The sequence below is a fragment of the Engystomops pustulosus genome, chromosome 4 (assembly GCF_040894005.1).
Source record: "Engystomops pustulosus chromosome 4, aEngPut4.maternal, whole genome shotgun sequence".
NCBI lineage: Eukaryota > Metazoa > Chordata > Amphibia > Anura > Leptodactylidae > Engystomops > Engystomops pustulosus.
The window spans coordinates 68,849,427-68,863,591 of record NC_092414.1 but is presented as its reverse complement, the minus strand read 5'-3'; the positions used below and the strand labels follow the sequence as shown (position 1 = coordinate 68,863,591).

General features: G+C 39.4%; 1 protein-coding gene across 1 annotated transcript in view; it reads left to right on the top strand.

Moving 5' to 3' along the window:
- ERGIC1 (endoplasmic reticulum-golgi intermediate compartment 1) overlaps positions 1-14,165 on the top strand; it is a 63,109-nt gene that overhangs the window by 36,764 nt on the left and 12,180 nt on the right. Inside the window, exons 7-9 of the mRNA XM_072146172.1 lie at positions 4,040-4,100; positions 5,882-5,982; positions 6,267-6,389. Coding sequence (XP_072002273.1) covers positions 4,040-4,100; positions 5,882-5,982; positions 6,267-6,389 — 285 coding nt within the window. The remainder of the gene's footprint in view (positions 1-4,039; positions 4,101-5,881; positions 5,983-6,266; positions 6,390-14,165) is intronic.

Sequence of the window (14,165 nt, the reverse complement as noted above, 5' to 3'; positions counted from 1 at the left end):
TAGTTATTTTCATTTATTAATGTGAAAATATATTCATGATGTTAGAGATCTAAATAAAGGTTATATTACACTCACAACTTTTTTTTCTTTGTCCCAATCTTTTCCCCCTCCCCCCTTCTTTTGATACAAGATGTCTTAGGTGGTGCACAGCGTGAGTATTTTCATAATTTGAACACACGACGTTCTCCAACTATGCATCTTATGCCGTATAACCAGTTTATTTTCCTTCAAGTTTTACCCATCCTGCTGACTTCCAGTTGATTAGGGTGGCAGTATGCCTGTCCCTCCTGACGTGGCAGTGGTTATCATGGCGGGATGTGCATGCATGTAACAAATCACTCCTGTCTTGATCTTCCAGAAGTCGCCAGGATCCGGGAAATCACTGCCAGCATGTAACGTGACCAGGACAAGCACAATATGTGTTATAATGTTAGGGGCTTGTACTTGCCCTGGTAAACTTTTTTGCCATTTAGCAAAAAATTTTAGTAAAAAGTGATCAAAAGGCTGTACAATCTCCAAAATAGTATCCACGAAAATTGAAATTGAAACATAGTAAATTTATATAGGTTTAATTGTACAGACCCAATATATAAAGGAGAGCAGTTATTTGTATCACAAAGGAAAAGATGTAAAAACAAGGCATGGCATATGGCCCAAGTGTGTTTGTTTTTTTTGGCAATTCCAATATATTTGGAATTACCGTATATACTCGAGTATAAGCCGACCCGAGCATAAGCAGAGACCCCTAATTTTGACACAAAAAAAGGAAAAACTTATTGACTCGAGTATAAGCCGAGGGTGGGAAATGCATTGGTCACAGCCCCCCCAGTATATAGCCAGCCAGCCCCATCAAGTATATAGGCTGCCTGCCAGCCCCCTCGAGTATATAGTCTGCCAGCCCCTACCGGCCTGTCGCAGGCACCATGACGTCAGCCGCAAGCTGACATCATTGTGTGTGCCGTTGCGGCTGACGAAGACTCTGACGGACCAGGACCCGATGTCGGAGCTGCGATGGATGCCGGGGAGCGTCAGAAGGTGAGTTCCCTTTTTGTTTTTTTTTCCCTTGACTCGAGTATAATCAGAGTTATGGTTTTTCAGCACATTTTATGTGCTGAAAAATTAGGCTTATACTCGAGTATGTATATTTTTCCAGCTTCCCTGTACACTGAACAAAATATAAAAGGTTGCCAGTAGAAAGAGAAATTTGTCCCGCAGATAATAAGCCCTCGTGTGTCTCTGTAAATAGAAAAATTAAAAAAAAAAAAGATATGGTTCCAGGAAAGAGTAGTGAAAAACGGAAATGGAAATAGGCTGGTAACTAAGTGGTTAAGGAAACCATGTTCCACGGAGCATTACTAAGAAATACAGAGTTCCGATAAAACTGTTGCTGTATTCTCTATGGAAATGTCATTGTTTGCCTTAATGAGGTTTTAATGTTGCTTCATCCTTTTCATGATGCAAGTGAAGGATTTCACTTTAAAATGACCATTGATCTCATTGACACTTCTGATCCACAACCTAAAGAAATCTGCATGTGCATGTTTTCAATAAACTTGATAATACAATGTTTCAAAGATTGCTATGAACCATGTAGCCTCTTAATAGTTTACTTAAGACAATGGATTAGTGTGCGCTGGAACATTTGTGTTTACTCAAATACTGGCGAGTGACTAAACCACCTGAAGCATCTGCGTCACCAGAACAATGCTGGCACCAGCTCTGTAAGGATGTGGCAAGGTCTCTTCATGTCAGCTCTCTTTTTAATGCAATCATGGTAATACGATTTTTAGCTTTCCTACATCAGTGGGAGTGAGTACAGCCTGAATGTGCGTCTTGTGTTGATGGCGTCTAGATGAGCTCAGTACATGACCTCAGAGAGTGAATGTTTATTATGCCACCTATGTTATCTAACTTTTGTACCCACCCAGAGGCGCTCCTAAGCTTCCAGGATAAATTATGTGATGTGGTACTTAAGGAGTTGGCAATCTCTTTTAGCAATCACATGCACTCTGAGAAATGTTAGACATCCTCTGTGTCTGGAATTAGGGAGGCTGAAGCTGCCCATACATATTAGAAGTTGTTTGGTGCCATTGAAACTGGCACTTTTAGCAATACGTCTGTAATGTGTATGGACAACTTTAGATGCCGTTACTTAATATAATATGAAATGTTGGTGCCCCAGATACCCAAGTTTTATAGAAAATATCATAATAATATGAATTTTGGTCTTAAATGCCACAATTCATTTAGGGTTTATAGAGTACTGCATAACAAACGTGTTATTGGCTTCTGCTTCAATATCCAGTCATCCTGTTTTAACATGTATCACCACACCAAACTTTATACTTGCTAGATGCGCCCCTCGCCACCACGCCAGACGCTGCACCGGCGTACAATTTTACTCTGCTGGGGATGCCCCTTTCCGCCCCCTTGCACACCCACTGGGCTATGAGGGTAAATAATTGCAATTCTTGGTGCTGCGCCAATAATTTATTTTGGGACTTCTATGTCGGGCAACAGGCGTACAAGCCTTGATAAATTTCCCCTGGTAAATATAGCCACTTCTAAGTTAGATGTCCTTTAATAGTCTATGTATAATATCATAAAATCAAGGATTGTAAACCAAACATGTAGACATACTGTTGTGTGCCCCCTCTGACAGGATGTGCTGTTCTTTAAGCTTCTTATGCCCTTGCTTTTGTTGAAAGACACTTAAAAAATGATGCAAATGAGCCTGTGGGGCTCCATGCTCCATTAACGCCCATAGAGCCTGGAGCCCCTCAGGCTCATTTGCATAATTTTAAAAGCCTTTTTTCCCTTAAATACTAGGGCATAAGAAGCTGAAAGATGAGCAGATCCTGCCAGAGTGGACACGCACCAGTATGTCAGTGTGCTTGGTTTAAAATCCTCGATCTGGTGATGGATGTCCTTTAAATTAAAATGCCTATGCATAGACCATTATGGTAAAGAAAGATGTGAAAAAAAAGGCAAAAATAATATACACCAAAACCAACAGTACAGTGGGGGATATTTACTATAGCTTCTCCTCCAGTTTTCTAGTAGAGAAGACCTGCAAATCTCCCCTTCTCTGTCACTTTGGAGAGTTTTCCGCTTGGCACGCCACTTTGGTTGGGGCGGGTGGTGAAAACCCTGGGTACACGCATTAACTATAGTCTCTGCCAGAAAACCACCGGAGACTATAACCAAGTATACGCCACATCAGACTTGGTCTAAACAGGTCTGACCTGCCAGAGATTGTGCTCGCAACTACAGACAAATGTACTAAGTGGCCTCAGCCTCAGAGATCCGGCCTGCAGGGTGGATTTTAATACTGATGGTTAAAACATATCTATAAAAAGGTATCAATATCAATTCCACGTGGTTCTCTCTGCTTACTGTCGCTCATTAGAAAGCTATATTTAGCATATAGTGGATATAAATCTGCCCATGGTCATGTGAAATCACACAGGTGCATTCACCCAAAATATTCCCCACTGTACCTTATGTGGTGTGTATTATTGTTGCCTCTTTTCACATATTTATCTATATACAGGCAGTCCCCGGGTTACATACAAGATAGGGTCTGTAGGTTTGTTCTTAAGTTGAGTTTGTATGTTAGTCGGAACTGTATATTCTATCATTGAAATCCCAGCCAGGTCTCTGTGACAGTTGGATTTTAAAAATGTTGGGTTGTCATAAGAATCAATATTAACACTAAAGCTTCATTACAGACACATGTGATAACTGTTACAGCTGATTATTGTAGCCTAGGACTAAAGTACAATAAATTACCAATATCCACAGGTCCGTTTGTAACTGGGGGTTGTATGTAAGTTGAGTGTTCTTAAGTAGGGGACCGGCTGTATAGAGTTTCTATAATACACAGCTCTTATTACTCATTTACTGTGATCTAATGAGCCGTGCACCTGTGTGATATAATGGTAAATGGCATTAACAGGATGTGGGAAAAGCCACCACACAATGTACCTTATTAACTTAGGATACTACTTGCGTGTAGTAATGGGTGCTTGTCTTTCAGGTTACAAATATTCACGGTGCATTCAATGCCTTGGGAGGAGCGAATAGACTAGCTTCCAATGGTATGTACATTTATTTTGGGAGACATTGATCACATTTCCACAGGGTATATGACAATTATCTGATCACTGTAGATGTTTGATAGAATTGGAGGCAAAAAATCTCTTTCCATTTATGGTCAGTGGTACTGACAGAAACATCCGTGCACATCTCAATCAGTCCCAAAGACTCTGAAGGCGCGGCAGCACTTACTCTTAACTGCAGAGGTGTAAAGAAGTGAAACATAATCCCTATTTTAATAATTAGTCGGGATCCTAGTGTTTAAATTAAGATAAATTCATCCATTAAAGGAAATCGAAAAAAAAAAATCAAGCATGATAAACCAGAAACTCTTACTTAAATGTCCCTGGTCTCCTTCCTTCTAAAAGCAACTTTTAAAATTATGCTTATGAGCCAGAAGGACTTGTGGGGTTGTTAACAGAGCCCCTCCTTACTGCTGCTGCTTTACAGGCTATTACACTGCCTTCCCTCCACCATGCCCCCTAAAGCACTTCTCCCTCTTTCTGCTTGATGATCTCATTGTAGTAGAGGAAGTTTCAGCGCCTAATAGGAGTGGGGAAGTGCTCCTGCACATTGTAATCATTACCATAATTTTAAAAGATGATTTTTAGAAGGATAACAAATATAAGAAGATTAGTGTCTGGATCTATGAATAACTATCCCTGTTATAGCATGCATGATTTTGATGGTTTTATTTCCTTTAATGGAACTATATACAGTAATCATAAAAAGTGGTGAAATCCTCATTGTGCAAAGCGCAGATTTGTTTCCATCCTTAGTAAGCCTTCTGTGATATGTTTATTTCCCACTGTAGATTGGGGACAGTACCTGCCAAGGACAGCTAGTTGTTGATAGAACCGTGTCACCTCAGTCCTCCAGGGCATAAGCTGCCTGAGATGAAACCTTGGCAGCGGCGATATGGGTTAGAAGAACCTGATGCTGAGTTATATAATGTTGCACTATAATAAATAACTAGTATAACAGCAGTATTTATACGTAAAATATATACGCAGTTTGCACTCCCACTTAATCCCTGCCATTTTATTTTGGGTGAATCAATTATAAAGGGAATATCTTAATGGGGACCTCCCTTCTTTGTTAGTCCCAGTGTGAAAAACATGTATCTACAGCGGTGATTATTGAGATGAGGGAAATTTACACTTTCACCTGTGGAAGTTATGATGGGATTGAATCGCTTATTCCATTTTATAGGTATCTGATAAAGGTTATGTTTTAAATTACACCCACATACTTAGTAAACTGACATTTTGATGGTGGTGTACACCTGTGAGTGCATCCTTTACCAATATCTGCATTTTTTTTTTTTTGAATGTGAAAAGTGGTCAGTTTTGCCCTTCAGATTCCTCGGATCAGTGATGAGACCCCCACAGATCACGAGAATGTGGAGTCCAATGGGGTTTGATGTACCTCCACTGGACCCCTCGTCACTCCCCGAGAGGAGCCGCGCAGTCGGCTTTGCATGTCTGTGCTGCCCCAATTCATCTGTATGCAACTGACGGAGATAGTGTTTTTTTTTTTTTGTTTGTTTGTTTTTTGAGAAAACCCCTTTAAAAGCAGATATTTTGGTCTTTATAGGGCTTGTGCAAACCATGTCTCACCTTTTATGGTGAAGGGGGCACCATGAATGGAGTTGGTGTTTTGGTGTGTTTAATATATTAATATATATATATATATATATATATATATATATATATATATATATATATATATATATATATTTTATATACCTACGTATGTTCTAACATTGTGATTGTTCATACAGCCTTGGCTTCTCACGACTACATATTAAAGATCGTACCCACTGTATATGAAGACTTGAGTGGGAAGCAGAAGTTTTCGTACCAGTACACTGTAGCTAATAAGGTAAGAATACAGCTGACGGCAGGAAATGCATGAGCTAGTAGCATGATGTAAGTTTTATTCTTAAACTGCACAAGAGACTGATGGAATTCTTTATTTTCTTTAAAAAGTCTGCCTACATAGCAGAACAGTAGTGTAATCCCCAGATAACCAAAGAAGGCTACTTCTCATCACATATTCACTATGGCAATGTCCGTGTACATCTCTATTTTCTCCACTCGCTTGTTAATGTAAGATAATAATAATTCATAAACCTCTTTCAATACTTTTTCTTCTAAATTCTTTAGGAATATGTAGCATATAGCCACACAGGAAGAATCATCCCTGCCATCTGGTTCCGGTACGACCTGAGTCCCATCACAGTAAAATATACAGAAAGGCGGCAACCTATGTATCGATTTATAACCACGGTAAGTAGTGATCATTGTACCACAGCTCCCTTTATGGTGGATTAACACTGCTGGAAAGCTAATGGCTTGTATGTCTAATGTTTCTATATGGTTTCCTTGATGAGAAAAGTAAAGCAAACAGAACCTTACTACAATGAAGTTTTATGTTGAGAAATCTTAGTGATTATAAACTACCTACAGGGAATATTAATCCAACTAGCCAAGACCAGGTCATTGGATATTAAGAGTCCATTTCAGAATTCTGTACGATATCTTCCAAAAGATGATGTCCAGCTACTGGAAATCTGTTTATCACTTTTTACTTCATGTAATTGTCTTTTTTGTTTTCACTGTTTTATATGGTAAATACTTGAATTTCATGTAAACTATTCACCATTCATCCTTATATACTTTAAAAACTGTTAGGATAGTATTTTAAAAAAAGATAATAACCTAGATGGCATAGGGTAGCGATGGCGAACCTTTTTTTTCTTTTGCCGTTGGGGTGTTCCACCTTTTTGCTGCGTAATAGGCGTTTTGCAACTATTTTGTGGGGGATTTTTTGGAATGTTACGCCTCAATTCGCCATGTGTTCTTACACCCTATTTGTCATTACAGTTCTTCTGTTTACAGATGTTTGTGCCCAATTTATTATACTATTGGGCCAATATGGGCGCAAGTAATTGTGCAATAACATGCCAGTCCTGACTATGCTTAGGAAAGGCAATGGTATGATTTGCACAACAAATTGCGTTTTCTTATTTTAAGTTAATTTGATGAGGTGCAAAAAAAGACTCGCAACAGGCACAAAAAGAGTGCAGGGAAGGGAGAAATAACATAAATGACCCCCCCTTATCTCTATATGGTTGCTAGAAAGACTTGCATCTGTTCTTTGTGTTCAACCACACCTGGTTTTGGCGCACAATAACTGATGGACATTACTGTAGACCTAACAGAGATGTGACCTGGCCCTCAGGTTTACACTTAACCAAGACCAACATCTGTATTTAGTTTGTATGTTCTCCCTAGTGTTGGTATCCTACTGCTACTCCAGTTTCCTCTAAAACCCTCCACAAAAGTACCAACACTGAAGACAGGAACTGATATTTATGATTTACAGTAGTGTTCCCCAAGCTTTTTGTATCTGGGGACCGACTGCACCCAAAAAATTTTCCCAGGGACCGAGCCGGTTAAAATTAAAATTTGAGTGCCCTGCAAATAGTCCATATCTAACCCCAACCCATATAATGTGCCATTTCCTATCTTTTTCCCATGTACAGAGCTTTACAGGCAGCCCTGTATTCCTCCGTGAGGCCATTGCCGTCTAAAGATTATTTCTTACTATTTCTAAATGATCAATAATTTCTGAAACCAATTCTATGACTACGGATCACTACAGGGCCAGTCACTGAGAAGAATGTCTTCTTAGACAGAAACCTCTTACATTTAATAAGCCATGTACATGTCCTTTTTTTCTTTTAAAAGTAGGTGTTATGGCATCATCTATGTATGTTTTGGCAAGTATGATGGTGTAGTGGCTATGAACCTCTTAAAATATTTAATTCTGATTTCACTATGAAAATAATGTTTTGGTCTATCCGCTTTAGTGCCAGCTATTTCTGAAAAAAGTGTTTTGTTTTTAATGTGATGCCCAATTTTTGTATAATTCTTCTCTTCCATACTGTTTGTTTGTTGGGTCAGTGGCCCTCATAGACCTCTCTATTACAAGGCAGTCCTGGGGGTAGAAGAAGTTGTGTGTGGAATTCGGCATACTGATAGAAGTTGCGTTTTCTCAGAACGCCACATTTTATTTTAAGCATAGGAACGTAGCACTTGGAACCGTAAGAACCATTTTGGCTGGGACAGATCCCAGTAATGTTATTTCAGGAATTAAAGATTCCTGTAATCGCGTCATGGAGCACTATTCCCGAAATAGGATTTTTATGATTTCAGCTTCTGCACCATGCCAGCTAATGAAAAATACAAAGTTAATAAGTAAGAGTCAAGCTAAAGAAGGTTTTCGCTTACTTCATTTGGTTACAAAAGCTACACTTACCCCACCCACACAACAAGCTCCACAAGAAAGAAGCTATTGTGTACACACAGCAGGTTCTGGTAGGAAAAAAAGATTTTTTTTAATAAACCTCATTGTTGCTTACATGACTCAGAAGATAAATTTATACTAACTACCTGAAGTGAGCAGTGGACGCCTTGTACTGTCATTGCGCTTGAACCCAATGATGTATATAGTGCGGGGGTTGCCATTTTGGCAGCGCACTGTAGGAGTAAATATAAATTTTACAAAGATTGTGGGGGGAGGGGTACTTTTTTACATTTTTAAGGTAAGGATCCAGTTTAGGCTGCTGACCAGTGTTGGGAAAGGCCCAGATAGAGTTGTTTCTGTGATCGAATGTCCAAACTTGACAGTCTCATGTTTATACATGTGGAAAGACACTTCTTTTGACCTGTAATCTTAATTTTCTTATAGCTATCCCCTTTGCAGTTGCCTCTGAGCTGCCGGGTGTAGACTTGGCTGCTGTGGAACTCCTCCATGTTCCAATCTGCATAGAACTTGGCACCTCAGTGAGTTTTGCCTGTCTTGCAAGCAATTTGGAATTCAGCAGAGGGTTTGGGCACATGATATAGGTCTATTAAATGGAGAAAAATCAATAATAAGACTCTTTACAAAGTTGTCTATATTCACCTTTACTATAGACTTAAGCAATTTTGATTGAAAAGGTAATGACCAATTAAAGGGTTTGGCCACTTAACCTCATGTTTTTGTAATGTGTGTAAGTGTGGGGGGCATGATATTATATATATATATATATATATAGCCGGTCCCCTACTTAAGAACACCTGACTTACAGACGACCCCTAGTTACAAACGGACCTCTGGATGTTGGTAATTTACTGTACTTTAGCCCCAGGCTACAATGATCAGCTGTAACAGTTATCAAAGGTGTCTGCAATGAAACTTTAATTGTTAATCCTGTTTCTTATGACAACCCAACATTTTTAAAATCCAAATGTCACAGAGGTCAAAAAATTTTTGGCTGAGGTTACAATTATAAAATATAGAGTTCTGACTTGCATACAAATTCAACATAGGAACAAACCTACAGAACCTATCCTGTAAGTAACCCAGGGACTGCCTGTAGTTTACCAATATACATTTATGAATAATTCTGCACTGCTTTCTTAGCCTCTTGTCTTTTTTAACTCATCAATCAGACATTCCTGTCCATAAAATGGCCGCAGATGGAGGGTCATGTGATCTCTGTCCATGAAAAATCGGCAGTTAGAGATCACATGACCCTCCATCTGCAGCCATTTTATATTTGGGAATGTCTCACTGATAAGGTAAAAAAGACAGGAGGCTTCACTTCACATATCAGGAAAGCGGTGCAGAACTTTTAATGGATGTGCATTGGTAAATTGCCTAATATCCTGCCCCCCATGGTTACATATACATTACAAAATACATGAGGTAAAGTGGACAACTCCTTTAAGGTGTCCACAGAGTTATCAAAAATGGCAGGTTTGCCAATGTTTATTTGCATACAGCAGTCTAATGTGTATAGAGGTATATTGGCACACTCCAATGGAAATGTAGGTGGTAGAAGTGTAGAGAAGGATCAGCTATGTTAGATTTCAGCCTTTATACATAGCAGGTCCATAGAATCTGTTATATGGACATGCCTGTATCGGAAGAATTCTATTGTAGAATCTGAAGATGTTATTAATGTTGGTAGTATTTAGTAACTCGTTAGCATTACTCGATGATTTTAGTAAATCTTTAGACAAAAAAACAATTTGCCATTGATTAAAAATTAGTCATACCAGCTTCTGGATTTCCTCTCATTCCGTAATTGAACTCGTGTGTTCTGTTTGTAGATGTGTGAAACTGTTATTTGCAAAAACCAAGTCCTATAAGAAAATATTTCCCCTCCCTAAAGGAAATGCTACCAAATGTGACATGATTCAGAGTCTCCGAAGGGAAAAGGTCATGGGGGAATTCTGTGTAGCTGCTCTGTACACGATAGATCATCTGCTTTTCTTTTATGGAGGTGACTTGGGAATCTTTTCAGACGTTTGCTTCCCATGTATCTAGAAAGTGGGACGTGGTCACCAAAAGACACTAAACCAACAAAGTCACAGTCAGTGTGAAGTTAATGGGCGCTGTCACGTACTGGAGTGTCCTCCCCTCTTCTGATCGTATAATCTCCATCTGCCAATGATCCACTTTGTCTTTAGCATGTGAACGGTCTCTCAGAGAGAGGACACTGCTCTTCCACCCAACAGATGGTGTGTGGATTACTAAAGCTGGGGTGGGGGCTGTGGAGAAACACCTGCTGTCCGGACTGCTGCCTCATTCACAATCTCTTGTTAAGTCCACGAGACCTGCAGCATATCCATTATTCACCCGTGTTTCCCAGTCAATGAGAAGAGCTGTGGGGCAACAGCGAAGGAAGAGGTGGGGGGGCTATAAACAGACGATCAAGAAACTTCTCTTTTATGTTGGAAGGAGGGACCTTTTGTAACCCCCTGCTAAAAGGAAGGCTGTAACAAAGAAAGCATACACATAACAGAGGGGTTTCCCAGGGTCCGTTAGACGTGTTGCTCCCTGGTAGGAGGGATAAATTGGTTTTTAGAAATTTAAATAATGCAGTGTATCAAAGTGTGCGGCGCTCCCAGAGATACATTCGAGATAATAGGAGCAAATAGGCGCAGTTTATTCTATAGAAATGACAAAAGGGTCCCTTCAATAAGGAGGACGTACCGTATGTATTGGCACAGGAAAGGATTTTTACACCTAATGTTAAATCAGGATTTTTAGAAAAAATGTTATCTGATTTTTTTTTTTATTTTTTTTTTTTTAAGCGAAAACAACATTTATTGCGAGTAGTTGTCGGAATTGGTTTTGTGATCTCTCTCCTGTCACACAGATACAATTATCCCATTCTCCATTACATTGCAGTAATGAGTTACCCATACATGATTACCGGTACATAGAGAGTATCATAAGAAAATATGATATGCAATTAATATCTATTTTTTTTCTTGTATTGTCAAATTACTATTTATTTTATTACTAGCAGTATTATTAGTTTGATGGATCCATATTTTTACCAGACCTACATTAATTTTTCCCACAGAATGATATTTTTAGTTATGGAGTGGCTCTAGGTAATGTATCATGCTGGTTTGTTGTGTGCTCTGTCAGGAAGGGGTGTACACGGGTTCTGAACTAAAGATGATGACCGTACAGTTTAATGATGACACATAAGCCTACACTGTAATCTCCCCACCCTAGTATCAGCATGTCTGGTTTTTAACTCCTTGCAAAGCTCTGGCGGTTCTCCACTGGACCCGTCTGAGAACTGACATGACCGCTTATTCTCACATGTCCATTGTGTGTCCTGATTATAAAGGGAGCATCTGTGTGCCTGCTCCTCTTGTCAGCTACCATGTGACAGTCTATACGTGTATTAACAGGACTGCAGCTGTATGATGATGGCAGACGGGAGCTAAACAGCGCAATATCACTGATCTTTTTCCTAAGTGTATATAGTACCTTCAACTTTCTAATTGCATGGGTTCAAGATAGCGATGTAAGCATGCAAAATGTTACATCATTTTTTTGTGACTCTTTGAAGCCAGAATTCTGAATTGAGGGCTTGAAAAGTATCCTGATATGTCTTCCTCCCCATTCTTAATTCCTCACCATTTTCAAATCTTTTTGCTGTTAGTGAATGAAACGCTGTGGTACCCATTCGGAGGCTACAAGCCTCGGCCTAGTGGTTTCAGATCCCTTGATGAAACAATGGATTCAGATCCCTTGATAGTGTTCAATCTGGGAAATATTGCTGACATATGGTTAGACATTCATCATACGTCTGCATTTGTGCACCAGCGGCTGATGAAGTCTCTGCCCCTGCGGCACTGCAGAAAACATCAGGAGGCTGCGGCCTCTTCATGCATCTGGCTGGTGGCTGCATCGGCGGACATTTCTAGGCCAGGGCCTGCCTGGTGTAGAATTGTGCATTAGCCTGCAAACTTACAGGGAATATTTGCAGGCTATAGCCTGTTCCCTGGTCGTACCCCTCCACTTCCTCTTGGGGTTGAGATGGCGTAAAAATAATCACAATTACTGGTGGTTCGCTATTAATTGTGATTTATTTCAGGGCTTGCACATAAAAAAAAACAGCATACAAGTCCTGATAAATCTCTCCCATGGTATTTATTTCATGGACTGAACATTGCCACCATACACTTGCTTTGGACTTACAGGCCATTGCCTAGACTGTACATATCTGAATCCATCTCTTAATGCAAGTTACTTTGAGAAATCTTTACTGATTTCTCAGCTTCTAGGTGTAAATAAGAAAGTTGCCATTCACTGCCTGCAAATAAATATGCTTAACATTGTGAGGAACTAAACGTGTTTTATAAATAACCCTGGGATCTGTATTTACACAAAAAAAACCTTAGGTGTAGTTCTGTGTTCCCCACTTAGCGCCTGAAGAGACCAAGCACCCAAAGTTTCCATGGCTCATGATTGGAGACTTTGCAATATATGGTACAAGAGATCAGATGACTAATGTTTAATGCCCTGTGTCATTTGGATTGACAATGAAAGACATAAAAACAAACCCCTTAAGAAAATGGTGCAACTATTTTCTTTAGCTTTTTTATTGTCTATTCCATATACAAATAAAACAAAAGCTTAATGTCTATTAATGACCTACCGTATATCAAGGAATAGCACTTTTATTATGATATTGATTCTTCTTTTTCTTTGAGTCTCTTTTAGCTCTCCCAGCTCTGTCATCAAGTTTTACCAGCATATTGCGTTATGTATGTCATACAATAATGGCTATAATGCCATCCCTAACTCAAATGGACTTGAGATGTTTGATGTAAAAAGTCTTCTCATCAGAGATGCTACAGCTAAATTAAAGCACCCAGACAATCTAACTAGTTAATACATGGCACGAAATATTGGGATTAAATATAGCGTCCTCCTGATTCATATGTCAAATACAGTGTACTGTATGAGCCACTCTTTCCATCCTGCTCAGTGATCTGTAGCTTCTGATGCTCTGTATCATATGATGTAGCTGACTGCCGGTACAGGGCAGAAATGTCTTCTGATATTGCCAAATTTATTTTATCTCTTCATCTTTGGAAAATGTGACACTGGTTATAAAGCAGAACTATGCTTCATTTCACTGCTTATGCATATATACTACAGAATGATGGGGTGAAAAGGACGAAAAAGGCCCTATGGCCCAGCTTCTAGATGTGCTGGTGTCAGCAAAGGGTAAAGTCTGAATTTAAGAAGTAATTCATACTCTACTATCACTCAGTAATTTCTATAATGTACATGTGGGAATGCAAGCTAAACTTTTTTCAGATCCTGTTTGAGTTTATAAGGAAAGCCAAAAAAGTGGACCTTTAAAGATGGTTAAAGTATATTTGTTATTTCTTTCTAGCTCCCACAATTTTCGTCAAATCGGTAGGGCGATGCTATAGTCAGTTTTTGCCTCCATTAATGTGACTATGGGAAGGTGGAAGTGAAAGGTCCTCTTTAAAACTGGCTGGAGTGATTCCAACCTTGGGACGTATTCGGACACCAGTAAAAAGGTCTGCAGCCACTATTACAGCCAAAAATCTGGTCCCAAGTGTATCTACTAGCCATATATCCCAGGAGACTAGGATGCTTCTAACTTGTGTCATTAGACCTGCTATTGGCATGCACATTGAAGTAAAAAACATATAATACAACAGTCA